The following is a 26,803-nucleotide window of genomic DNA, read 5'->3' on the forward strand; positions in this document are numbered from 1 at the left end:
TTATTTCTCTTTAATCTCTTCTTTGATCCATTGATTGTCCATAAGAGTATTGTTTAATTTCCATGTGTTTATGGATTTGCCCATTTTTCTCTTGTGATGGATTTCTAGTTTCATACCATCATGGTCAGAGAAGATAGTGGTATGATTTCAGTGTTCTTAAATTTTCTAAGACTTGTTTTGTGGCCTAACATGTGGTCTGTCTTAGAAAATGCTGTGTGTGCTTAAGAAGAATGTGTATTCTGTTCATGTTGGATTGAGTGTTCTGTATATGTCTGTTAGGTTCACTCGAACTATAGTGTTGTTCAAATCTGCTATTTCCTTATTGCTTCTCTATCTGGATAATGTATCCATTGGTGGGAGTGATGAAGTCAGTTTTGAAGATCAGTCATGCCTTTTTTTTCCTGTAAAGCCCTACACGTTTTCATGTCCTGGTACTCATTCCTCTTCATAACAGCTTTAGGTGGTAGGAAGGGGCTAGAAAAATGATGGCCAATTTACAGGTGGCTAAATGGAGGCTGAGTAGAATACACCAAAGTGCTCAGCAGAGCCAGATCTAGACCCTCGTGTTGCTGGCTTCCAGTCCAGACTCTCTGATACACAGGGACGTTCCGTCCCCGGGCCGAGAGGTGTGTGTTGTTCTCAGTCGTGGAGTGCTCAGAGGAGAGTGCATGAACTGAGGAGTGGGTGGCCTCAGAGCTTGTGAATGATCACCCTAACTCCGAGGAGTGAGCCAGAGTGTGGAGAATAGCAGAGAACTTGAGCACACTGCCTTTGGGACCTTTTCTACATCTCTTAATGTGAACTTCTTACACTTTAACCTTTTATGTAATTAAAGGCCCTTCTAGTTAGGTGGGCTTTCCATGCTGTGTTTGAGTTAGTTTTTTTATTGTTGACACTTGCTAGCTCTGAGACCTTGGACAGGTGAACTAAGCTTTTCAAACATCAATTTTCACACCTATAAAATGAGGATAATCTTAGAATTAATGGGGGAATTCAATGGCATATAGCATGTAAAGTAGTGCATTTCTCATTTCATAATAAAATATCAGTAATCCTATTATTAACACAGGAGCAGCGGCATTACTGTTCTTCATTGCAGGACAGCCCTTGCAGGACCCGTAGGACCCTGGGAAGGGAGGAGAGGAGTTAGGGTGCAGTTGCTAAGGGCCGGTTACCGTTGTTAGGCACCTTCATGTGCTTCACCTCATTTAAACCTCCCAGCAACCTTGTGGCCTCATTTCTGAGTGAGCGATGCTTCCTGGAATTGTGCAACTTCAAAGTTCCACTTGTAGGATAGGAGAAATATGTCATTACCTCGTTAGCGGTGAGGAAACCGAGTCACAGCAAGGTTAGATTGCTAATGTTACTGATGTATTGATAGTTGCTGGGCACCTAAGCTGAACTCTCAGATCTGTTGACACCACGGCCAGGGATAGGCTTGACCATGAGGCTCATCTGCTGACTGAACCCTGCCTAGTCCCAGCGGCCTGGCCTGGATGTCTGGGGGTCTGTGGTGTGGCTTCCTGCTGGGGCTCTCAGAAGAAGAGGAGCTCCTGTCTGCAGGGCTCGCACTGCTCGTGGCCAGAGGAATAGTCAACAGACTATGCAGAACCGGCCCGCAGCTTCTTGAGGAAAGCAGCGGTTATCACACGTGTGACAGCCTTTGAAACTCTGCTGAGCGTTTTGTTTCTTGTCACTTGTTCAAATGTGATATGTACTTAGGAGATCACTTTGTACATTTATAAATGTCTAACTACTATGCTGTACACCTGAAACTAACATACAATTATATTGAAAATTATATTAATTGAAAAATATAATTTAAAAGAAGAAATAAGATTAACTATGGTAATTGAACCAAAAAACAAAGTACACACACAAGCACATAGTTGGAAGTGGTTTGGAGAGAAATGCTAGGAGTAGGGAGAGAACAGAGGGGACAAGGGAATTGCAACGAAAGGGATTGCAAAGAGATCCCAGTGTTTTGAGAAGGTGTGCTGTACTTTTCAGTCAGTGACCAATGAGAAAGAAGTTTCCTGCTAGGAGAGAGGAGAGGACCAGAATGCAAACAGGGCTGAGGGAGGCTGGCCTCCCTTTTCTCTGAAAATACCTCAAGTGACAATGTAATTGGCAAGAGTATTGAGGGATGTTAGGGGACCAGGTAGTAGCCAACGTTAGCTTGAAATTTGTGAGTAGGCAGGGTTTTGATTCTGGCCACTGCCCCCTGCCTCCCCGCTCCACAGCCCACCCGGGGAGCAACCTGGTATTGCTTTTCTCCATTGTCGAGACAATATTCACAAATCCTGTCCTGGGGAGATGTGTGGGGGAGGGTCCCCCACACCAGATTTTAGGTGAAGGTGCTTCAGGAGAAAGGGGTGTGGTAATTGAGGTTGAGAGGAGGAGGCCAGAGGCTCAGGTAGTGGAGCTTGGAGGCGGCTACATGCCAACAGAAACCTCTCTTTCCATTCACCTGAGAATCCCCAAGTGGGGACCAGGGAGGAAGATGATTGTTGGTGTCCAAGTGTTGAGGGGACATCCCAATAAATCGTGGCTGAAATCCCCACTGGGGTTTTTCTGGCCTTTTCATCTAGTCCCCTTCTCACAAATGCCAAGGCTTCAGTGCTACCTCTTTTAGACAAAACGAAGCTGTGAAAACCTGAAAGCTTCAGTATTCCCTGGAACTCAGAGGTCAGCCTCTGCCTCAGCCTCAGTGGCTCAGCTTGACTCTGTCTGGCTAATGATTCTCCCAGCATCTGGACTCTCTGTTCCATTTTGCCTGCCTTATAGAGCAAGGTGTTCCCTCTGAGAAGGAATCCCCTGGCAGACCCAGGGAGCCCAGCCCCAGCTTGGTCCAGCCAGCACCTCCCCATCACCAAGAGTTATATTATAAGCCTTTGAGCTCGCTGTACTGCCACATTTAGCTGCTTTTGTCACCTGCTTTCAGCTGTTTATTGCACAGCACCATTCAGCTTTTCCTCTTAAAAGTGGTCCTGATTTAATAGTTGTCCTTTATAGATGGAGAGGTGAAGTGACTCACCCACGACCACACAGCCTGGGCAGGGACAGTTGGGACGCTGAGAGCATTTCTCTTTGTGGTGCTTCAGGAATGCTTGGGTGCTTCTGGGTGGCAGGATCTTCCTTGAGCCAGTTACCCACCCGCCTCCTCTCTGGTGGCCCCTTCTGTCATCTCAAACAGCTGAGCACCATGTGTACGAGAGCCCTGGAGAATGCCGTCTCACCTCTCCAGGCCACTTACTCATTGCAGCTGGGCCTTCCCCCAGGAACTGTGGGCAGGAATATTGTGGGCTGGAGTTTGGAAGGCTCAGGCCAGAGGCTGGCCTCCTGGAACTTACTGACTTGATGAAGTGAGATTATTTCATCATCGTAACTATTTGGGCACCTAGAATGTGCCAAGAACTTCATATAGGTTCTTATTTAGACTGTCTTATAATGATTGATCACACCATTTTAAGAAGGGAAGTGAGGCTACAAAGTTGATGCCAGGGCCATCCCATTAGTGGGGGAAGAACCCCAAAGCTGCTGTAGGACTTTGCTTTGGGCCTTCTCCCCACTGGCCCAGCGTATCTGGAAGGCAGTCTAGTCCATCCCAGCAGGGGCTGACATCCCCTTTGTCAGAGAGGTTTTTGTGCCATGGCGTGGATTTGCACCACACCCCGATTGGCCAGTCATGGAAGAGGCTGGGGGAAGACACTGGTTAGAGGCCATGGTGAGGAGAACCTCTGGGTGTCAGCACTTTTAGACCTGGGGAAATTGCCATGTTGCTGTTGCTGCAACAAATTTTCTCCGGAGGAGAATGGTAATGCCGCCATCAAAACTTGGCCCTGAGTTTTAGGAGCTGCCTGGAGAGGTGTCATTTCTTTGGTCTTCTCCCAGGGCAGAGGGATGGGCCCTGTTTTCACTCATGCATGTTGATTTGCATGCAGGTTTCTCGGAGGTGCACAGTCATTAGTGGCCTCTGCCTTTCTTTATCTTCCACTCCCTGGAGAAAATCTGCTGAAGACTTGTTCACAACGGATACCTTTTCTTTCTTCTTTTTCTCTTTGTGTTTTGGCTGGGGTTAAGAATATTTCAAATATTATGTTTATGGCATGCATTTGATGTCTGCGTGGGTCTCAGACCATGACATGGGGAAGGAAGTAATGGTATTGATGTTCTTAATGATAACTAGCACTTAATTGAGCAGTTATTCTATGCCAGGCAGGGTGTTAAGGACTTTACCTATGCTATTGAAATTAATCATTACTCAACCCTATGAAGTGGCTACTGTGTGCTCGATTTTACAAGTGAAGAAACAGGCCTAGAGAAGATAATTAGCTTGCTCAGAGTGGTAGCTAGAAATGGTGGAACAGGACTTGAACTCACGTGTGTCTGACTGAAGGATTTGCAGCTTCTTGTGTGCAGCTGTGTAGTGAGTGTATGTTTATACTGGCCAGGGGCTGTGTGTTTAAGCCTGTTGGTTATTGCTTGTGCTAAAAATGGTAACAAAGGAGCTTTCCAAGGCTCTCTGGGCTGAGAATTGAGTTGCTGGAATAAGGGACGAGGTGGACCTCTGTTTTCTTTGTGGGACACAGAGCAGGACCACGGGATCCAGTGAAAGCCAAGGGGACCGGAACCTTCAGCATGGAACCTTCTAATAGAATGAGGTTTCTTAGGTGGCATAAGAAATGTTTTCTCACACTTGAGATGCCTCAGCATTGCCTTTTCATACATTCCAAGGTCTTACTCTTCTACAGAATGGACATTTCACCAGATGGAAGGTGCCCAGTGCTCATCAGGTCACTGATGGGAAAATGGCTCTGGAGATCTGAAACCCTGCCGCCTGCAGTCCCTACCTACTCCTCTGTCTCTGTTGCCTGGCCTGGGAGGCTGTCCTGGCAGCTTTCTCAACCCTCCCTTTGGTTGAGGCCCTGCATCATTGGTTCACTCACCCTCCCGTGCTGGAGTGAGGCCAGGCCCCAGGACCTCTCCCCCCCTTTGTTGTCCTGTAGAGCTACCCTCAGACCATATCCTGGGCCANTGGAAGGTGCCCAGTGCTCATCAGGTCACTGATGGGAAAATGGCCCTGGAGATCTGAAACCCTGCCGCCTGCAGTCCCTACCTACTCCTCTGTCCCTGTTGCCTGGCCTGGGAGGCTGTCCTGGCAGCTTTCTCAACCCTCCCTTTGGTTGAGGCCCTGCATCATTGGTTCACTCACCCTCCCGTGCTGGAGTGAGGCCAGGCCCCAGGACCTCTCCCCCCCTTTGTTGTCCTGTAGAGCTACCCTCAGACCATATCCTGGGCCAGTTGATAGGGCTGGTTGTTTTCCATCCAGTCCCCATCTGCCTACCTGCTTTCCCTCTCCCCTCGCCCCTGAATGTGTGCACCTTACAGAGACTCTGGTTCTGTATCAGTTTTTGTTTTGTTGGTAAAGGAGAAAAAGAGAGCGAGAAGAGAGTGTTGGAGAGAGCACGCCTCCCAGCTCCTCTCAGGGAGCACACATCTCCTTCAGTGAAAGAACAGGCAGTGCCGGCCTTTGGAATTGGCAGCCAGTGTACTGTTCTCTGTCTGATAAGAGGTACTGTAAATAAAACTGTACACTGTGGTCCGTTGTAAAATGCCCCGCGTCTGCACTCATTGTTCTGACAGCTCATGCTTTTTTTGGGTCTGCTGTTTTGGTACACTCTGTACTTCCTTATGTAAGCAGGCATGCATATCTCATCAGAACATTCAAGATGTTTATTTTAAAATCTCAAGGAATTAAAAGAAAAAGGACATATTACTCAACATTAGATGCTGGCAAATGTTAGGTGTTTATGTTGTGGTTCCTTTCCCTCCCTTTCTTATTAGCATGGGGGTGGGATTGTGGAAAGGGAGGGATTTTGAATTTTTTTCTTCTCTCATTGGCTTCTGCCTCATTTACTTTACGGAGACATAAGCCCACGTCTGATTGCATTCAGTATCTTCACCCTTCCTAGATGCTTGGGACCCCCAGCCCATTTTCTAATGGGGAAGACAAGTAGGGAGGAAGACTCTGTACATGGCCAAGAAGGAGAGGTTGGAGCAGAGGTGGTGAGGGGAGGGAGGGCAGCTGCTGGGAGCCTGACACGCTTCTGCTTCTGCTGGATTTCAGCTGTGTTGTCGTTGGAATGCTGGCCGTTGAGAGAAAGCCCTTCGGCTTTGAAAGTGCTTTCCTGGCATGCCCTTTTTTGATTCCTGAAAGGCTGGGTGATCCTTAGCCTGGAGTGAAAGCAGCTTCTGCACAAGGAGGTCTTAGGCCAGCTCTAGCCTCCATGTGGGCTGAAGCGACTGCTCCCTTTCTTTTCACAGAACCTCAGCCTGCTTCAAACCTTCCTCCTTCTTCTAGTCCCTGTCTACTTTCTGGAAGCACAGGAAGTCAGGAGGAAGAGGAGAATAGAGGTCTGGAAAATTCAGAATGGCAGGCATCTCCTAAGACGTCCTTTGAGCCCTTACCCTCAGGCTCCCTGGGAGACTGGCAGGGGCAAAGATGTCTGTCTGTCTCTTTAACGCTGACTTTGACATAAACTTAGTGCCTGGGCTGGGATTGGGGTCAATCAGTAGACCTCTGCCAGCCAGGGGAGGGTCCACTCTGGCTGCTGGAGGGCACCTTGGACAGGAAGTCCCTGAGTGTGGCCCAGGGAGGGGTTACACCTTTGCTGCAGGTGTTGGTCCTGGGCAGCTGGGTGGGAGCGGAGGGCTGATCAGAGGGAGACCTTGCTGCAGAGGAGGCAGACAGCCCACTTCCTACCCTTTCCTTTCTCCTCCCCACAACTGTCTGGGTTCCAGCAGAGACCAGTGTGGAAAAGGGGTGATAGAGAATCCAGTAGAGAGAGTAGAATAAGGACTCTGCCACCCCCTAGGGGACAGCCTGGCAGTGCCCTGAATGGCCCCTTCCCCTGCCCCTTCCCAGGTCAGTTCCTCAACTGGGAACCTGCTGAGGGTTCTTTTGGTCATCACACACTTAGTGAACACCCACTGCACATTGGGTAGGGAACGGGGTACTGAGGATAGAGTGGAGAGCAGACAGACGCCAGCCCTGCTCTCACAGAACTTATGGTTGCTGGGGAAGGTGGAACAGAGCCCAGCAGCACAGGATTGCAGAACAGGGCTCCTGGGGCTCGTCTGAGAGGATTTAAAGGCCGGGTGCTGAATAGCTGCCCATACTGACAGGTTGGTCCTATGACAGATCTTCCTGCTCCCTCAACAAACAATCACTCACCTTTAAAAATCAGAGAGACAAGGTGTACGTGTGAGATTATAGTGAAGTATGTCTTTACAAATGTGTGACTTATTTTTCACTCAAGATAAATGACCCCCAAATAACTGTACATTGAATTTCAGTAAAATCAGTCATGCTCTGCACAAAGGAGTTCTTTAAAGGAATCGTGACCCTGAGCCTGACTGGTGATGATGTACCTGCCCCCCAGACATGGGGCCAAGCACTTCACCCACCTTGTCACAACTCTCTGGGGGCCTTGCCCCTGCTGTCCCATTTCCCAGAGGAAGTGACAGGCTTGTTGAAATTAGGTGACTTGCTGAGGGTCATAACTGGTGATCAGCTTGGCTGGGATTTGGACTCTCATCTGTTTGACCTGAATCTTGAGCTCTTAAGCACATTTTACTGCTTCTCGAGGTGGAAATAACATCAGTGATCTCTTATATCTGCAGAGTGCTTGGTGATTAACAAAGAGTTTTATGTTTGTTAGTATTCCTTATCTCCTCCCATCCTTACAACAAACAGCCTTGGGTAAGGCAGACAGACATGGCCGTCCCATCTTACAGAGTAGAAATAGGTTCGTCAGAGTGTGATGACGTGTGTGATGTTCGCAGCAGCGTGTGGCTGAGCCAGGCTGGGGCCCAGCTCTCCACACCCTGGGTCTTGCTTTTTTTCTTTTAGTTCACTAAGGTCTGTAATTGCCGGGGAGAAGAGCACGAGTCTAGCCCCCTTTATCTTGTGGTTCTCCCTCTTTACTATTTAATTTCTCTCCTTGCAACCCATCCCCTTGCTTGACCCCATCCCTCGCTCTGCCCAGCTGACTCCGTGCCTACCAGCTGGCCTCCTCACGCTTCCTGTGCCGGCGATGGGCCGTGCCACGTAGTGGCGTTGCTTCTTTACCCTTCAGCTCTGCAGTTCTCCACTTACCTGTCCACTCCTCAGGGAGGCCTTCCTGCCCACTCATATAAAATACCACTCTTGATCCCTCTTCACTTAATCTATTTCTCCTTTTATCACTTATCACCACCTATTTTGTGTTTATTTTACTTTCTAAAATGTGCCTTCCTCTCTAGAATGTAAGCTCCTTGAGGCCAAGGATTTGTCTCTTTACTTCATTTACTGTAACTCCCCCTTGGCATATACTTAATGGACAGCCCAACGCGTCTCCTGTTTATGGGAAGCGGGTGGTGAGGCATGGTCATCCCTGAACTGTGCCCAGAGTTCTTCCCACTCCAGGATGAGCCCCGGGGAAACACTGTGGGCGTCAATGTTGCTGATGTCTTCACTTGTACCCGCTGGTTTACTGGCATGAGCTCCTCCCTCCCCCCTCCCCCCTTCCCCCTTCCTCCTTCCCCTTCCCCCCTTCCCCTCTCCCTTCCCCCTTCCTCCTTCCCCCTCCCCCCTTCCCCCTCCTTCGCAGGGATGCTTTATAAATGTATCAGTGGCTGGATGATGTCACCATAATGCATTTTGGGAACAGCCATGTGGTTTATACACACTCGAGTTGCTTTGAATGCAAACCTGGCATCATAGTGAAGGCAGCCGCGAACAACATATGCACAGTAAACAGGCAGAGACTGTCTTATTGATTAACAGATGAGGCCTCTGTTATTGATCAAAGCTTGGCGAAGAAATTTATCACTTTTAATTTCAGGGCTGCCAAATATTTCTGCCTCTGAGCCAGCCATTATAGAGACGATTTAAAGGCACATGCCTCCTTGAGAGATGGTGGTTTCCTCCCCTTTCTCCTGGCTTTTGTGTCCTGGGACTGCCTGTCTTTGCTGTCGGGCTCAACCTAGGGGGCAGTTTGAGCTGGGGTGGGGGTGTCCTGGGCTTCATGAGTGGCCGCTGATGTCCATGGTCCCCATGTGTGATGAAGGTTCTGATCCAAGTGACTGAGGACAGGGCACTTTCACACACGCAGCTCAAGGCTGTGCCTTCAGCAGGGCGAACACAGAGTGGGGAGGACTTGAGGACAATATGATGTGGTCAGGCTTGGGCTCAGCCAGCATCCTCGCCTAGGTAGTGTGTGCGAACCTGTTTTATCTGCCTGTAAACGTGTCTGGTGGCACGCATCCGGCCCTAATTTCCTGCCTGCCCTCCTTCCTTTCTCTCTGCACCCCAGTCATTAAAGCAGACACCGAGACAGCCACATCCATGGCTGTCCTCTAAGAACTCTTCCTGCCACGTCCCTTTGAGGCTGAGCTACTGGGGCCCCCTCACCCTAGGGCTCAGCACGATAGTGGGGTGGTGCTGCTGAGTCCCAGGGCACCCTCCCCTCTCGGTCCCCACTTCTGTCCTCAGGCCTCCCTTCTTTCTTCTTTGGTGAGTCATGAAAACTGAGAAAGAAATACAATGAAAATAAGATCCCTTACAGATCTCCAGAAAATCATTGCTGGCTAATGATCTGGGACTGGGGAGCTTCTCTTTGTGAGGGGCCGGGCCTCACCTGCCTCGGTCCTCCCACCGTGGTCCTGTCTGTAATTCGAGGCTCATGCTGCATTTCCAGTGGAAATGGGTGAAACGTGGCTCAGGCTGCCACCTGTGTGCCACAGTGTGACTGGGCATCGAGTTCCTTGGCTTTCTTCAAAGCTCTGTAAGCTCCTTCTCTGGCCTTGGCCGCAGGGAGGCCCTGCGACTTCAGGGAAGCCCAGAGCGATCGTGCTGATTTTCCTGCCTCTGGGCAGAATTCGGCTCCAGACACCTAACACAAATGACAGCTTGTTTCAGAACACTCAAGGAAAACTGATTTCGTGTCTTCCCTGGGGCACCTTACCACTCATTCATTCAGTCTGTCCGCTAATATCTAGAGCACTGCTCTTCACGGAATATGGCCAAGGTCAGTGCCCTCTGACGTTCTAGATCTCCTCTGAGGTCCTCATACCCTTCATCGGCAAGAACTGCTTCTTGGTGTTTAAGTCTGTAATGGTTCAACTTATATTCTGAGTTCTAGTCCTTAAGGGTGTGCTGATATACCAAGGCAGAGGTTTTAAACTTTTAAAAAGTAGTGGAACCATTTTTCCAAATAGAATTTTATGCAAAACCTTGAAGTATACAAGGAGTAAACTGGATTTTCACTTTTTTGATTTGAGAGAAAGAAGCCCGGAGCTTACCTTCTTATCCAGGAAACATCTTTGCAGATGGAGCCCTGAGGAGGCCTAAGGGTACAGGAATGAAGAGCCAAGGCCCTGATGTCAGGCTGCTGGTCTTCGAATCCGCCTGTTAGCACCTGTGACCCTGGGCAAGCCACTCGCCTGTCTAAGCTTCAGTTTTCTCATATACTAAATGGGGCAGTAATAGTTTGTACCTTAAAAGATTTTTAGAATCAAATAAAATGGTATGTCCTAAATATTAGCATCCTGCAGTATATGATAAAGCCCCAGGAAACCCGAGCTACTTTGAAAAGAGCACTAGACTATTCCCTACTACAATACGTGTTAAGAAGGAATTCTGCCTCCATGAACTCTGATGCAAAACTACAACGCAGGCACACTTCAAGAAGTGCTAAGACACGTTGGAAGAAATGAAGTGCAGACTGGGGAGGGCGGAGCAGTGCAAGGCTGGAGTGCTTGGTGCGTGTACACTCCCATTTTGAGAATAGAATGGGACTGGAATAGACTGAGGAGTGAGACCAGGTATTGCTCACGCCTGGAGACTCGGGGAGGGTTGGGTGGCACTCACAGAGGGCCAGCGAGGACCGCTCCCTTATGGAGCTGGACTGCTCACTGGAGCAGGTTGGGGGAGGCCTTGAAGCTAAGCAGAGGAATATAAAGCCAGTGCAAACTGTGAGCCATTGTGTCGTCTTGAGCAAGGAAGTGTGAGGAATCGAGTGGCCTTCGAGGCACCTGCCTCTGTTGGTTGGATCAGAGGGCTGCTGGTGGTGTGACAACCGTCCTTGAGTCTTCCGGTGTGCCAGGCATGACTCCACAAGAGCCTGGATAGGGACAGTGGTTAATGACATGCAGTGGAACAGAGCCATCTAGAAGACACTTTGAAAGCAAACTCCCAAGGCTTTCAACAGGTGCTCCCTGGACAAGATAACATGTTAGAGCCTTGAAGACTGTTAGGAAGCAGTAAAAAGTCCTGTTTATCTTGACATTGTGACAGTGTCACTTTGAGCCTTGTAAATAATGGTTCTAAAAAAGTTTATTAAATTGAATTTCCCTGAAAGGATTTAGCTTATTCCCCAAAAATGTACGGTAATAGGTTCCCACGAGGAGCCAGGCAGATGCCGCTGTGCATGTGATGACATTCTCTTCACACCGCCCCCCTTGGGAGCTCACTGTGGGTCCGGAGGCAGAGACGGTGGGTCCACAGGCATTTATAAGAGAGCGTGGCACTGCTGTGACCAGGGACATACATAGTGCTGTGGGAGCAAAAAAAGGGCCCCTGCCCCAGGCCGTGGGACAAGGGTCAGGAGGCTGACGCATACGTGGTGGATAGAAGCTGGCTGTACCATGGGCCAGGGAGAGGGGGCAGGGTGTCAGAGACAGAGGGGGCGCAAGAGGGTGTGCAGAGACGTTGCCGTGAGGAAGGACATGGCTCCTCTAGGGAACCAGAGTGGCTCTGCAGGGCTGGAGACTAGGGAGCAAGGGTGGGGAAGGAGGGACAGAGCAGGAGAGGTAAGCACATCAGGGTGCGCTCTGTGAGTCACTGTGAGGAGTGTGACTTGACCCGGAAGACGCGGTGGAGCCATTCAGGTTTCTTCAATCGTCAGCAGCAGGAGGGGGCTGGGGTGAACTGTGGGTTTAGTTTTAGACACACAGAATCGGGGGTTTATCTAAGCAGCAGTCTGTCAGCCATTTCTGTTCTCCCATGAAGTGTAATCTAGGCAACAGAGCACGTTTCCCTTCATTGTGTCATCCCTCACTTGGAGCCAGCCACCCAAGTCCCCTTCTTATTGGGCCGTCTCCTCTGGGGTCCATATATGTTTGTCTCGGTCACTTTCATTTCCTCTTCTTGATGGGGGCATTTGGAGTTCATTTGGGTGGGTAGACGCATCTCAGAGGAGGGGCTGGGCTGGCTGCTGGGGCCATGGATTCCCCTGACTCCCTTCATGGAAGTTTGTCCCCCTTCCTTGGTGCCCACCTGCACAATTTTGGCCCAGGACCCCACCTCCAAATGGAATATCACTCTTGGGAATAAGTAACCACCTCCCCTTTCTTTCAGCGGGTGCCAAAGCCTTTGTCTGTGACCAGTGCGGTGCCCAGTTTTCGAAGGAGGACGCCTTGGAGACACACAGGCAGACCCACACTGGTGAGTGGCCTCTGGTTGCTATTCTCTCAGTCCTCCACAGTGTGACAGCATGTGGATAGGGCGTATCTTGGTAGCACCCGCTTTCAACAAAATGATATCCAGTCGTTTCCTGGGGGCTGTGAGTGGGGATGGCTGTGCCAGGTTCAGCTACTCTGGCATGTGGGGCTGGCTGGGCAGGTGTAGCTTTGGCCCATAAGCACAGCTGCCCCGGATTAGGCCAAGGTCTCTGTCTCTAATAGGCCACTGAGGTCCCGTCTCCGCAGAGACCTCTCTTACTCTTGTTAAGACCTTAGAAAGTCCATACTGTTGTCTGAGCATCCACTGCCCTATGAAGGGCCAGGAAACTCCTGTATCCCACGTGACTAACTCTGAAACACGCGTGGGCTGGTCCCCACTCTGTGAAGGTAGTCACTGTTCAAAAGCAAGCATGCTGTACGCAGGATGCCTTTGCACAGTATTCACAACATCAGGTCACTTTATTCCAAGCCTTGATTTCACAGCCTGAACATTGGCCCATCATTGTGATCACCATCCTCATTATCACGAGTGCCCCTCACCCTTACCCACTGCTCACCAGGTGCCAGGCATAGTTCCCAGGGCTTCCCTGATGGCGTCTAATTTGTCTGTCAGCGAACTCTGTCAGGGTGGAAGCTACTCCCAGGTCGTAGATGGGGAAACTGAGGCTCAGAGGAGGGAGGGTACTTGCCTGAGTGAATGGTGGGAATGGGAGTGGTGTGGGTTAGCCCGTCTGGTTCAAGGCTGGCTCTGCTGCTTACTGTTTGTGGGACAATGGATAAGTTACTTAAACTCTCTTAATTTGGGTTTTTTCCTCATCTGTTAGAAAAGGTGTATAATAATAGTGCCTACCTCATAGCGTAGAGCATTGTACGTATTAAGGAAGATATTTTATTTAAAGTGCTTTGCGGAGTGTTTGGCTCATGGTAAGCATTTGCTACACAGTAGTAGATGTATTTAACTTAATAAATATTTGTTGAGTTGCTACAATGTTCCCAGCACTATTGGATCGTTTAAAGTGTAGTAACATATGAGACAGACAGCGTTTCTCATGGAGCTATGATTCTAATAGGGAGACGGTATAGGCAAATACATGCATAATATAATGCCAGCCTATAATAAGTGCTAGGAAGAACAAATAAAACAGGATAAGGGGTAGAGAGTGATAGGGAGAAAAGTGATATTTTAGACCAAGTGGTCAGGGAAGGCCTCTCTTAGAAGGTGACATCTTAGAGTCCTAAAGTAAGGGAGGGAGCCACGAGAAGTTTCCAAATATTTGTAAATCATACATCTGCTAAGAGACTGGTCGTTATAAAATATGAAAAAGTCTTACAACTAGATGTTGCTCCAAAAATAGACAAATGGTGAACACCTGGAGTGATGCTCGACACCGTGAAGATACAAACCAAAGTCACAGTGAGGTACTACGTCACCCCCCGGGGTTGTGGCTACAATAAAAATCCTGATAGTGAGAAGTGTTGGTAAGAATGTGAAAAATCGGAACCCCACACACTGCTGATGGAAATGGTAAATGTTGCACCCACTTTGGAAAACAGTCTGGCAGTTCCTCAAAAAGTTAAACAGAGTTACCATGTGACAGAGCAGTGCCTCTCCTAGGTACGTACCCAAGAGAAATGAGAACATACATATACAAAAAATGTGCACATGCGTTTTTATAGCAGCATTATTCATATAGCCAAAAGCTTAGTAGAGATAACCCAATGTCTACCCACTGAGAAATGAGGTAGTTTCTCCATAAAAAAGGAATGAAGTACTGATACATTCTACCACATAAATGAACCTTAAAAAACATTATGCTCCGAGCAACAGGCGAGACCCAGTCATGCATGGTGTATGATTTAAATTATATGAAGTATCCAGGATAGGCAAATCTATAATGACAGAAAGTAGTCCTGGCTGGTGTGGTTTAGTGGATTGAGCTCTGGCCTGAGAACCAAAGGGTCGCTGGTTTGATTCCCGTTCGGGGCACATGCCTGGGTTGTGCCAGGTCCCAGTAGGGGGCATGAGAGAGGCAACCACACATTGATGTTTCTCCCCCTCTCTTTGCCCCTCCCTGCCCCTCTCTCTAAAAATAAAGAAATAAAATCTTTTAAGAAAAAAATAGAAAGTTAAGTAGTAAGCGCCAGGGGTTGGGGGAATTGGGGGCAAATTGGTGTGGTGACTAATACATATGGGCGTTCTTTTTTGAGTGATGAAGACATTGTGAAGTTGTTTGTGGTGCTGGCTACACAACTCTGAGTGTCTTAGAAACTATACAACTGTAGACAGTCACTGTTAACATGGGTTTGAACTGTGCTGGTCCACTCATATGCGGATTTTTTTCCAGTCAATACCTGCACTGATCTACCATTGGGGGTTTGCAGGTGTGGAGAGCTGACTGTGTGCATTGGGCTGTGCCACCATACACAGGGGCTTGAGGGTGCACGGATTTTGCTACCCACGAGAGGTCATGGAACGAATCCCCTGTGGACACTGAGGGACAACTAAGTCTTTGGAGAGTCAAAAGTTATACAAAGATTTTCAACTATGTGGGAGGTTGGCTCCCCTAATACCCACACTGGTGAAAGGTTAACTGTACTTTAATAGCATGAATTATTTATTTGACGGTACATGAATTCTATCTCAGTAAAGCTGCATACACACATGCACACCACACGCATGTGCACAGGCATTTATAGAGATGGGGGAAAGCAGCCCACCCAGGGTTTGGAATGGGAGAATGATGTGGCTTGATTTATGTGTTTCAGAGATCGCCCTGGCTCCTGTGTTGATAACTGAGCACAGGAGTGTTTCGGTCATCAGTTGCTGTGTGACACTTGATTCAGGCGGCACTGCCTCATTATCTCAGACAGTTGTGTGCTGACTGCACTCACCTGGGCAGTTTTCACTTGGGGTCTCTCACGAGGCTGCAGTCAGGTAGTGTCATCTGTGGACTCTACTGGGCCGGATGTCTAGGATGGCTTCCTTGCTCCCCGTCAGCCTCTCAGGGCTCCTTCTGGTGCCCCCTCTGCAGCAGAGCAGCCTGGACTCCCCCATGACGGCACTGGGCTCCGAGAGTCAGGAAGTAGGAACTTCAGCCCTCTTAAAAGCTGGGCTGGAAACATACAGCATCACCCCGCCATATTTGATTAATGAAAGCAGGTACAGGTGAGCCCCAAATTCTGGGGTGCATGACTAGACTGCACTTCTCAAATAAATGACAGGCATATAAGGAAAGAGGAAATGATGGCCGTCGTCTTTGGAGTCAAGTGACTAAGCTGCCACAAGGGCTGCAGCAGAAGAAGCAGACCAATCAGCTGCTGCTGCTATAATTATTGTCACCAGCATTTCCTTGTTCTGCCACCTCGAAAAATCCACCTCTCCTGAGTGGAACACACGCCTCCTGGAACTGGTGTTGTGGGCTTTGCACTGGTGCTGCCCCAGCCTGTGGCAGGGAGGCGCAAGCTTCCTAGGTGAGCTGTTACTCCTGTATGCACCTGCCCGGATCTGTTACAGAGAAAGCGACTTGATGGGTAATTTTGCTCAGGGTTCCAGAGCTGGGTATCTTAGAAGCCAGGGAAGACCCAGGTCTCCCAAGGTCCCAGCCAGTTTCTTATTGGTAGACTACATGTAACCGAGAATCCCACTCTGAATTCCAATCAGGGGGCTGAGGAGACTGAGTGGTGGGCCAGCTTTGCCAAGAAGCCTAATTCTGTTTATCCAGATTCAGTCTGCAGCAGCGGGGCACAAGCTGCCCACTCAGCCAGGGCTGGGAGAAGAGGCAGAGTCCCTGCCGGGTGAGCTGGGGGATGTTGTTCGTGAGTGGACCCCACACACTTGCTGAGTGCCTTCTGTGTTCCTGGCACTCATTGGTGATGTGGTAGTGGTCGACCAAGACACACTCCCTGCCATTTTTCACCCAAACAGCTTTCTTGAGATACAATTCACATGTCACACTGTTCACCTGTTTAAAGTGTACAGTTCAGTGATTTTAGTACTCTATGGTTTTAATAGGACCCTGTTAAGTGTTGAAGCTCTAGAAAATAATATAAAGTTTGCCATTTTAACCAGTTTTAAGTGTACAGTTTGACTTAATACACTACAGTGTATTAATGACTTTTCACCTGCGTTGAGAATTTGGGTATTGATTCAGCTTTGAAAGTCAGAATGTGTCCTAGGACCAATGACTTTCTAGGATTTTTTAAGTCAGTGAGAACTTGAAAGTGGTCAACACTTTCCAGAAAAGGGTATTTGTTTCAAATATGATTGGAAAGACCCTGGAGTTTGCGTTAGAAGCCTAGGAGAGGGGCTCTAACTCCACTATCTAGTAGATGAATATCCTTGACTTGTTAGTCATCCTTGCCACCCCTTCGGTCCCCTCACCTGCAAAAGGAGCAGTTCTGGTCCCCGCTAGAGCACAGGCGAGGCCCAGCCCACTCAGCCTTACTGTTGCTTTATCTCTGGGTTGAGTACATGGAGCTCGTGAAAGGGGAGAGGAATGGGAAGAATGGATCCAAATGAAGGGTGAGAGACCAGGGTGGATACTTTGAGAAAGGCTTCCTCCCACCTGGGTGTGAGCTTCAGGCAAGCTCCCCCAGCAGCGAGGAGTGCTTCCCAGTGCAGGCAGGCAGCCCTCTGCTGGGAGAGATGCAGCAGCACCCTCATCCTCAGGGTGGGGTCAGCGACGAGGGGGCTGTTCCCGACACGTGGCAGAGCTCATCTGTCACTTATAGTGCCACTTCCCATGCAGCCCAGGTAGAGCCTCCGAGTTCTGGAAGAGCACAGCTTGAAACCTAGTTGTCATCTCTGCTCTAGAAGAGGAACTGCATGACTAAGGGAGAGGCCTGATTGTGTGGAGGGCTGCAATAACACTAACGTGATGGGACTGGGAGAAGCCAGTGGGCTGCCGGGCATTGTTCAGGGGGTGAACAGGAGGACAGGGAGAGAGAAGCAGTAAGGAAGAAGAATGGAGATGCTGGGGCAGTGAAGTAATGGTAATGCCACCTTATATTTCTGATACCTAAGTTTATAAAACACTTTCCTGTATTATACCTAGTTAAGAGATGAGAACATCAAGGTCTGGAGGCCACCAACTGGGAAGTAGAGAGGTGGAACTTGACTCACCTCCAACTTCAGTGCTCTTTCCACAACTCCCCAGATGCCTGCACTTTGATTTACTGTTTAAAGAGAGTATTTCAGAGACCATTTAGCTCATGGTCCTGACATGGGCAAAGCTCTTGTGGCTCCATGTGGCCCATTTAATTAAGAATCCTCAACGCCCTGCTGCCCATGTCCTCCTCCTGGTAGAGGATACAATTTTCCTGAAACGGACTGGGTTTGGGAGATCCATGCCTAAGGCCTCCACGTCAGGGATTCACAGAGTTAACATGTAGCATTGCATCAGACGGGTGATACGGGTCATACAGGTATTCTTATCTCTGGGGTAGAAGGGATTTCCAGTTCCCTTTTAGCCAAAAGGCTGTCATCTTCACATAGGATCCTTTTGACCCCACGTAGCCTGGATTTGTACCGTGGTGTGTGTGACCCCACGTTCTCCCCCGTCTCCAGAATCTCCATGGGCTCAAGCTGGTGCTCCGAGAGGCCACACTTGCGGGTGGGCTGGGCCCAGGCTTTGTTGTCACATTTCAGTGTTCTGTTTTGGTACGGCGAAGACGTTGAGATAAACAGAGATCACTTTACACCTTTTCTATTATGACGAATACATATTGCAAAACATTGCTCCTTCCGAAGCATTTGGGTTGCAGAGCGGTGAGGAATTAACAGCTACGCAGCTCCCCAAGGTGCTTGTTCTTCATTCACACAACAGAATTTTTTTCCACTCTCCAGTAAAATAAAAAGTGAGAAAACATACGTACACACATGTACACATGCACACATGCCCAGCATACCACTTGGGTTCTATATCAAGAAGGTCTTAAATTAGTAAGTAGTCCTTTAAATCTTAAATTAGTAAGTAGTTCTTTAAGTCCAGATAAACTGATAAATACCATTAATGGCTTAATTTATACTCTGGGCTTGAAATTTGACACATGGACACTATCTTGGCTCAGGAAGCACAAGTGGTTTTGTGCCAGAGGTTTTAATGACCGATCAGTAATATAAATTGCTGCATCACTGAACAGAAATAGCTTCTCCGTGTCATTTGATCTGGAAACTTCTCTGTCCAGGCAGCAGTTAATAAATTTAAAAATAATTACCCTCTTTATTCAAAGTCAAACTAATTAGGAGTGGTTTTTACAAATCATAATGTTGTCCAGGCCACTGTACATCCCCATCTGGGACTTGAACAGACCTTGGGGCAACAGACAGGACTGGGTGGCATAGATTAGAGGGCAGGGGCGACCCCTTGGCTGCTAGCTGAGTTCAAGGGGGTTGGGTCCGTCTTCACTGTGCCCCGGGGGGGCAGGAATAGGGCTCAGTGAGGAGGCCTGGGGGTGACCTATGGGAACCTCAACTCTTTTAATCCGTATGTAGGGAACTCAGAGCAGCTGGCCTCCTGGGATCTGCACGAGGGGAGACGGGCTAGTGCCGGTGTCTGCGGGCCCGGCCGGAGCCCAGGGAGAAGGACGAGCACGCATGCCCGTGGCTCCTTGGGGAGGATGCACCTGCCTGAAGGCAGGGGCGTGGACAGGATGATCTCTGGAGGACTTCGCTCACTGTCCAAGTTTGGGGTAGATCATGTTGGTCTTGCTGGCTTCAGGGAGGAGGGACCCATGGAGCCTGAAGTCAGAGTGTGATATTCAGGGGTTTTGGTGTGGTGACAGGCTGCCTTATAGATTCAAATGCAAGCTCCATTGTGTTCAAGTTTTATGATCTTGGGCAGGTTGCTTAACATCTCTAAGCCTTGTTTCCTCCTTCGTCGTGTGGGTAATGAAGCATCTATCCTGTAAGGGGTATTGTGAGGATCTGATTTAATCATTTATGTGACCCACTCAGTGTAGACCTGGTGTAGAGTTAACGTGCAGTAAATGGTGGTATCACTGCATCTGCATGATCTTCATCGGCAGCCCAGGGGGTACCCCTTCCCCACCACTGGGTAGGGGAGAGCAGAAAGGAGGGGTTGGTAGTGATAGTGATGGTGGAGGAGGAATAGCGGTGGTGTACAGCAAGGTGGAGCTGGGATCTCCCAGGATCCCTGCCTTGTCCTCTGACTTGTGGGCCCTTTCCCACGGGCCACAGAACTAGCAGCCCCTGGAGCCCTCTGAGTGCAGCTGGGAGAGGTGAGGGCAGAGTCGAACTACCTCACAGAGCAGATTCTTACTCAAGGTTCCGCTGCTTGGAATGCCCAGGGGAACCACCCCTACCAGTGCCTGAATAGATGACATACAAGCCGAGGCCGGACAAGCTGCAGAGCTGGTGTCACACCGCGCGAAGCAGGGGTCCACCCTCTAGAAGCACCAGGGATATGGCCTGCCCATCTCAGACGGGGCCTCACTGCTCAGTGCCCTCGAGGACTCCGGAACCTTAGGTGTCTTGCTGATGTCTTTGTCCGTGTCTGTGACCCTCAGAGACCTGGGCATCCTGCCTTCTGTGGTCAGAGCCCTCCTAGTGCCCTGGTAAAGAAAGGAGGAAAAGAGGCAAGCACAAGGTGGCTAATGTCATTCCTGAGTTGAGTCCTGGGGCTCAGAATCTTAAGGAAAGCCCTACAGGCCTAGCATACTAGGTTGAACTGGATCTCTAGACTCGGCCCCCAGCAGTTCAGCTCCCTCCTCCAGCTCCTGACCTGCCCCATCAGGCCCACCAGGTGAGTGACCTGGATTTGCTGCAGATCAGAGTAGTGTGTGCAGCTGGTTCATTTCTTCATTCACTTATTCCCTAAGTTTTAAAGTACCTATTATGTGCAAAGGGCTTAACAAACCCAATACTTAGTGCTGAACAAAACTTGTTCCCTGCCTTCTTGAAGGTGCAGTGAGGGAAATGAACATGTAGGGTGAACTTGCCTGGGAACAATAGCTATACTCACTAGAGTTCTCAGGTACTTTGGAGCTATCATTTTATTTGATCACCACAGTTCTAAAACATAGACATTTTTCCTCCCTGTTCTTTGCTAGAGAAGACTGAGACCTGGACAGGTGAAGGAGGACCAGTGTAGGGTGGACTAGGCTGTTAGAACGTGGGCCTGGGGCTCCTGTACTCCATGTTTCAATGCTGTTTCTCCACCCTGTGGGGGCCTGGGCATTGAACCTGATGTGAACACTGGAGAGTCAACTCTGCCCATCCAACAGCCTTGGAAACCAGGGCTCAGAAGGCCCTATTTGCAAAAGGGTTGGTTAAGAACAAGCAAGCCAAGACTTAGGACCCACGAGTTCTCACTTCCAGTCCAAGGTTCTCTCCATTCTGACTGCAAAATAAGGACTTTGTTTTACTGGCCTAGAAAATGTTGCTTAGTCTCCACATTCCTGTGTCACACAGGAAGGCATTCAAGCAGATGCAAATGTTGAGATGCTGGTCCTCATCCTCTCTCTGTTGGCTGCAAGAGGGTCCTGCAGTCCAGAAGTGGCTAGCGTACCTGGTGGCAGGGGCAGGCCGTGGTGCTGTGGCATCCGCTGGCCCCTCAGGCAGGGAGCAGGCGCTGGAGGGAGCCCTGTCCCAGCCTTCACATCTCTCCTGTGAAGGAGGCTGGGAGGCACCCCGCCGTGGCATTGGAAGGAGGCGGCGGCAAGGGCCCTGGTGCACACACGTGTGCACTTGCGGCTTTGTGATTACCCACTTGTAAGGTACAGAGCTGTACCTCCACCTTGGTGTTGTTTTCAACCTGCTTATCCCTCTCTCACTCCTCATGTGTTAGTGATGCTTAGGAAAAGCTTCAGGGACAGTCTCTGGCTCTGAACATCAGAGTAGAAAGTGAAGTCCTTGTTTGGAGGACTTTCTGACCTCCAACAGGGGTGAGTAGGGGAGTGACGGCAGAAGCAGCAGGCAGGGAGGGGATTTAAAGGGTAGCTGCAACATTCCTGCGCTCAGGGCGGCTGCCAGCTTTGCTCATCCCCTGCCCAGGGCCTGGCACGAGGGGCAGCACCGGGCACTGAGCAGCTGCGTCAGGGTGGCTGGCCCTGGCCCACAGCAGTAGGAAACCCAGCAACTGTTCTGGCCCCTCCTGTCAAGGTCAGCCTCCCAGTGCCCAGTCCCAGAGGAGCTGGGGAAGGGAGACGGGCCAGATGGCGAGAAACAAGTTGATCTAGCTAAAACTTGACATAGGAAAAAAGGCAAATCGAGCTTCGAACTCCTGCCCATGCTGGAGGGTCCCAGTGAGGACAAGGTCATCACATAGACACGTGGAATCCAGGCACTTGGTATGACCTCCTCATTGAAAACATAATAGCATTTGACTTTTATAAATATCAGGGGTGATTTGTATAGCATTTCATGTGGTGTGCCAAGAAATCGAACATGAGAAAGCTCAAGCCTGGAATGGCCACAGGACGTCAGAGGTACTTTGGGAGAGAGAGTCATGTGCAGCAGTCAGTGCACCAGCATGGACTTAGTCTTGACCTCCTTGCATGCTGTTACTATAAAGGCATGTTTAATGCCTAATATAGAGTTTTATTTTCCCAGCACAGGACTTGTGGCTCTGTTGGAGCTACTAGCTGTGGAGTAGGGAAGGACAGGCCAGCTGTCACCTGCTGGTCCAGACAAGCCATCCTTAACTGCTGTTTACCCCAGTGCCTCCTCAGACCTTCTGGCCACCTCCTGGAGGGGCCCCCAGTTCTTTTTTTAAATTAATAAACTTTATTGTTTCAAAGCAATTTTAAGTTTATTTCTATTGTGTAAAACTAAAGCTGAACAGAAAGTACAAAGCTCTCATACGTCCCTGCCCTCACTTATGCACGGTCCCCACTACCAACACTGCACACCAGAGTGGGACGGCTGTCACCACCCGTGAGCCCTCCGTGACACGTCATCATCACCTGAAGTCTGCAGTTTACATTAGGGTTTAGTCTTGTGTCCACTGTAGCTGCCCCATACGGAATAGTTCCACTCTCCTAAACCCCTCCCTGCTCTTCCCACTCATTGCCCCAGTACTTTTTATGTGGCATTGCTGCTTTGGGCACGCAGTGAGGGGTCGGAGGTTTTGACTCTCTTGGAATTTGAAGAGCAAAGTTTACCCCAGGCAGGTCTGGTCAGAAGAGGTTGTAACTCATTCCCTCAGTAGACACCATAAGCATCTGCTTTGTGCCAGGCATTTGTACTGGGCCCTGGCACAAGGCATAGCAGCCAGTGGGACTCACTTGGTCCCTGCCTTCACCAACCACCCACCATAGCCGTAGCAGAAATGATAAGTGTTGTTTGTGCATGGAGGGGGTAGTAAGATGTTTGGAAAGAAAAATGAATTAGGAGAAAGGAGAAAAGTGGTTTCTTTTTTTTAAAGATTTTATTTATTTATCTTTAGAGGGGAAGGGAAGGAGAGAAGGAGAGAAATATCAATGTATGGTTGCCTCTCGTGAGTCCCCTGCTGGGAACTGACCTGCAACCCAGGCCTGTGCCCTGACTGGGAATCGAACCGAGATTGTGTGGTTCGCAGGCCTGTGCTCAATCCACTGAGCTACACCAGCCAGGGTAGAAAACTGAATTCTTATCCTGGCTCTCTCACAGGCTTGTTTTATGCTATGGGACAAATTACTTTTATCTGCCTTTCAAATGTTGGGTGTAAGAATTAGGCCAGAATAAAAGTATTTGGGGGGTTTTGTTGTTCCCAGCCCAGCCCGAGATCCTGATCTGGTGTTGATGGTCTACATTTTTCTCAGTCCCGTTTTTCACATTTGTAAATTCTGATTGAACCGTATACAGTTGTCGTGAGGACCAAATAAGATAATGCATGTAGAGTGCTTAGCCCAGTGACTGGGATGCAGAGCACATGCCTTCAGAGGTGGCCGCTCAGTTATTATTTTTAGATGTCTACAGTTTCTGTCTCTCCTCAGTTGATGAGTGTTTGTTTCACTTTCTTCAGAAGCTTATTCCATAAAAATGGAAGTGCATACTGTGTCTGAAGAGTAGATTGAAGAGGACGATCTTTTGCCTTTCAAAACTATTCTAGAAATTTGAGGGGAATGGTGGAATCGGCTCTTCCAAGACTGTTGCTCAGAGCTTGGCTCGTGCCTGGCAGTGCTGCCTGTCGAGGTGACCTTAGCCCTCACAACACTTCTGAGGGGCGGGCCCAGTGCCTGTATCACTGGCAGGAATCACAGGCTCAGTGAAGCTTGACTAATACGTCTCGTTCAGCAGGACTGGAGTTCAAGTTTGGGGGCCCCAGGGGAGAGTCTGGTGGGACTTTGAGGACACCCATCGTCCTCGCTGTTCAGAGATGCTGCTTCCCTTTGAGCATCGCCCTCATACTGTGTAGTCCCAGTCACCAGCCTCAGCCCCTGATTCCCGGTTCCCCTCTCCTTGCTCCTGTGCCCAGTCCCCCTGAAGTTCTCCTTCCTCCTCTGCTCTGCTTTCCAGCCCCTTCCTCTCCGACTGCCCTCCCTTCTCCCTCGTCACACTTCTGCTGCCCGATGACAGAAAGGAGTTAATAAAAACCAATGTGTAACTGAAACTTGAAAGGCCATAAATCGCCTTGTTTTTTCGAGGATGTTGGTAGCATTTTGATTTAATAGTTGGACAAACACAAGGGCCTATTTTATTCAGAGTTTACAGGCCTCAAGGCTGTTATTCCTCCAAATTTAATAGCATTGAAATTGCAGGGTTTGCTATAATTTGCCTATTGCTTTCTGCTCCACCATTGATGTTTATTGTCAGCGGGATGGAATCTCAATCCGACTCACTTAGATAACATGTCTGTTAAACATTTAGATAATTGTACCATCATTAACTTGTCACATTATTTTAGAGATTCAAAACAGAAGCAGGGTAAGTAGAGGTAGCAAAGGGGGATGGAGGAGGTAGGAAGAGGTGGAGGAGGAGGAGGAGGAGGAGGGAGGGAAAAATGTCTCCTGAGTTAAACAACCAGGAGATGAGGGTTGATTGTACTCTGGACACTTTGGGGCGCAGGGCAGAGGGGGACGTCCAAGTAAAGGTGGGTGCTGCAGAGCTGCCCCAGGCGAGCCCCTGGAACAGTGTGGCGGATGCTCAGAAACCCTCGAGGGTTATTTGATCCCTAGCTTTGGCCCTTAGGTACCAAAGATCAATTTTTTAGCTTCCCTTAGGGATGCTGATGCCACATTATAATGTGGCAACCTACATTGGGATGTAGGTTGTTCCCAATGTAATTACAGAGCATTGGGAACAACCTACACGTCCAAAGGTAAGGGGTCTGTTAATTATGGTACCTGCCTCAGGAGGATGTTCACGGTGTTTGCGTGGTGGAAGCAGCTAAGAGAAAGCAGGTTGTGTGCAGTGATCCTGTTTCTGTATCAAATACAGGAGCCATCCTGTAAGGTTCTTTGAGGTGCTGTGTCTGTATTAACAGTGAATATCTTTAGAAAGTGGAATCATAGAGCAAAGAGGATCCTAATTCTGCTTTGTCTACTTCTAAATAATAATAATTATTATTACTGTGTAACAGTTATTATTTGTAGGCATGTATCATTTATATAATTTTAAAAGTTAATGTCACACAATAAATAAGAAAAATATCACCTTTGAGCCTCATTTTTTTCATGAGGAGGGACTTCTGAAAAGAAAAGGCCACAGTGTAACGAAACAAGTTTCGAGAGAGCGCCAGGACAAGAATGTCGCGGCCCTGCTGGCAGGCGCCTCGGTTCCCCACCGTCAGGACAGATGAGTGCCTGCTGGAGGACTCGGCACCTGGGAGTGGGCCTGTACTGGCACTCACAGGTCACAGTCGCTGTCCCCGCTCACCAAGGGCCTGGCAGGGGAAGTGGGGGGCGAGGTATTCTGTGCACTTCAGTGAAGATGGAAGTCACGCCTGGAGAGGTGACGGGCCTGGGATAAATAGGAGTGAGCTCCCCCTCCTCACAGTGGAGGATTCTGGGAGCAGCTAGATGTCACCAACAGTGGGTGACTGAGCTTGACATGTAAAACTGCCCCCCTTAAATTCTGTGGTCTATGCCTTCTGATCCCATGGGGGTGACAGGTGTGATTGCAGTCTGGCTGGCTTTGGACACCATGTCCTTCCCTGCATCCCCAAGGCCTGATGTGGGCGAGGGACGGCATGTTTGTACCTCCCAGCTGTGCACACTGGTGACGTGAGGAACAGGGAAAATGCTCAAGTCAGAAAACAGGTTAATGTTTCCATGATTGTACTGTAAATAATGCAGATATTGAGAGTGTGAAGGACAAACAATGTAAATATTTTATAGACTGTAGGCTAAATAATGTATATATTTAGAAAAGCAGCTTAAATTTTTCATATGCTACAGCTCAGATTCCTGCTGAGAGGCCGAACAGGGCAGGAGAGGAACTTGGGTGAGGGCGGGGGTGCTGTGGAGCCCTGGTGGGGGGCAGAGACTTTGCCGTAAAATAATGCTTTTCAGTAAAAGTGTGTGTGCGTGATTGGGGTCCAGCAAAGAAGGCAACTCTCAGCTACTGGGAACCCAAGTAGTTGGAAGTTTCAGATTTTTTAAATCATCGTTAAATGTCTTGTACTCTTTTTTTTTAATGTGAGAGACAAATGACAATCCAATAACGATTTTATTTTTAAAAAGCAACTTTCACCCCAAGAGAATTGAAAGCATACATCCACATACAAACTTGTACATGAATGTTCATAGAAGCATTGTGTATAATAGACAAAAAGTAGAAACTCTCCAAATATCCAGCAGCTATGGACAGATAAACAAATGTGTTATATTCACATGACGGAATATTATTCAGCCATGAAAATGAACTCAGTACTGAGACGTATTACAACACGATGCATGCTGAAGCTAACCGAAAAGAAGACCAGCACAAAAGGCTATACACTGCAGGATTGCATTTATGAGAAATGTTCAGAAGAGGCAAATCTGCAGAAACACAGCACATTAGTAGTTATTAGGGGCTGAGGGGCGGGGAGAAGGCACCGTGACAACAAATGTGTGTGGCCTTTCTTTCTGGGGTGATGAAAATGCTCTGGAATTAGTGTTGCTAATGTTTGTTCAACTTTGTGAGTTCATTGAAAACCATTAAATCATATGCTTTAAAGGGGCGGATTTTATGATTTGTGAATTATTTCAACTAAAATAAAAAGTAAATTGCAGGTATGTTGTTGGCTTTTACAGACTGGGCATGACCCTTCTACCTGCTGCATCACAGGACTTTCTAGAAAGGCAGCAGTTTGTATACTGGTGACCATTTAGACAAGGCAGGAGGCTCTGGTGCCTTCAGATTCGTTCTGTT

The 26,803-nt window shown here is 48.8% G+C and overlaps 1 protein-coding gene across 4 annotated transcripts in view; it reads left to right on the forward strand.

Annotated features, from left to right (window-relative positions):
- Positions 1–26,803, forward strand: part of ZBTB16 (zinc finger and BTB domain containing 16) — a 189,924-nt gene that overhangs the window by 114,881 nt on the left and 48,240 nt on the right. For all 4 annotated transcript variants that reach the window (XR_005069345.1, XM_037065650.1, XM_037065648.1 and 1 more), the window contains exon 4: positions 12,404–12,490. Coding sequence is in view for 3 of the 4 variants with exons in the window: in XM_037065650.1 (XP_036921545.1) it covers positions 12,404–12,490 (87 nt within the window). In the remaining variant the exon portion in view is untranslated. The remainder of the gene's footprint in view (positions 1–12,403; positions 12,491–26,803) is intronic.

The sequence above is a fragment of the Sturnira hondurensis genome, unplaced genomic scaffold (genome assembly GCF_014824575.4).
Source record: "Sturnira hondurensis isolate 20B ecotype Veracruz unplaced genomic scaffold, ASM1482457v3 Scaffold0015793, whole genome shotgun sequence".
Lineage (NCBI taxonomy): Eukaryota > Metazoa > Chordata > Mammalia > Chiroptera > Phyllostomidae > Sturnira > Sturnira hondurensis.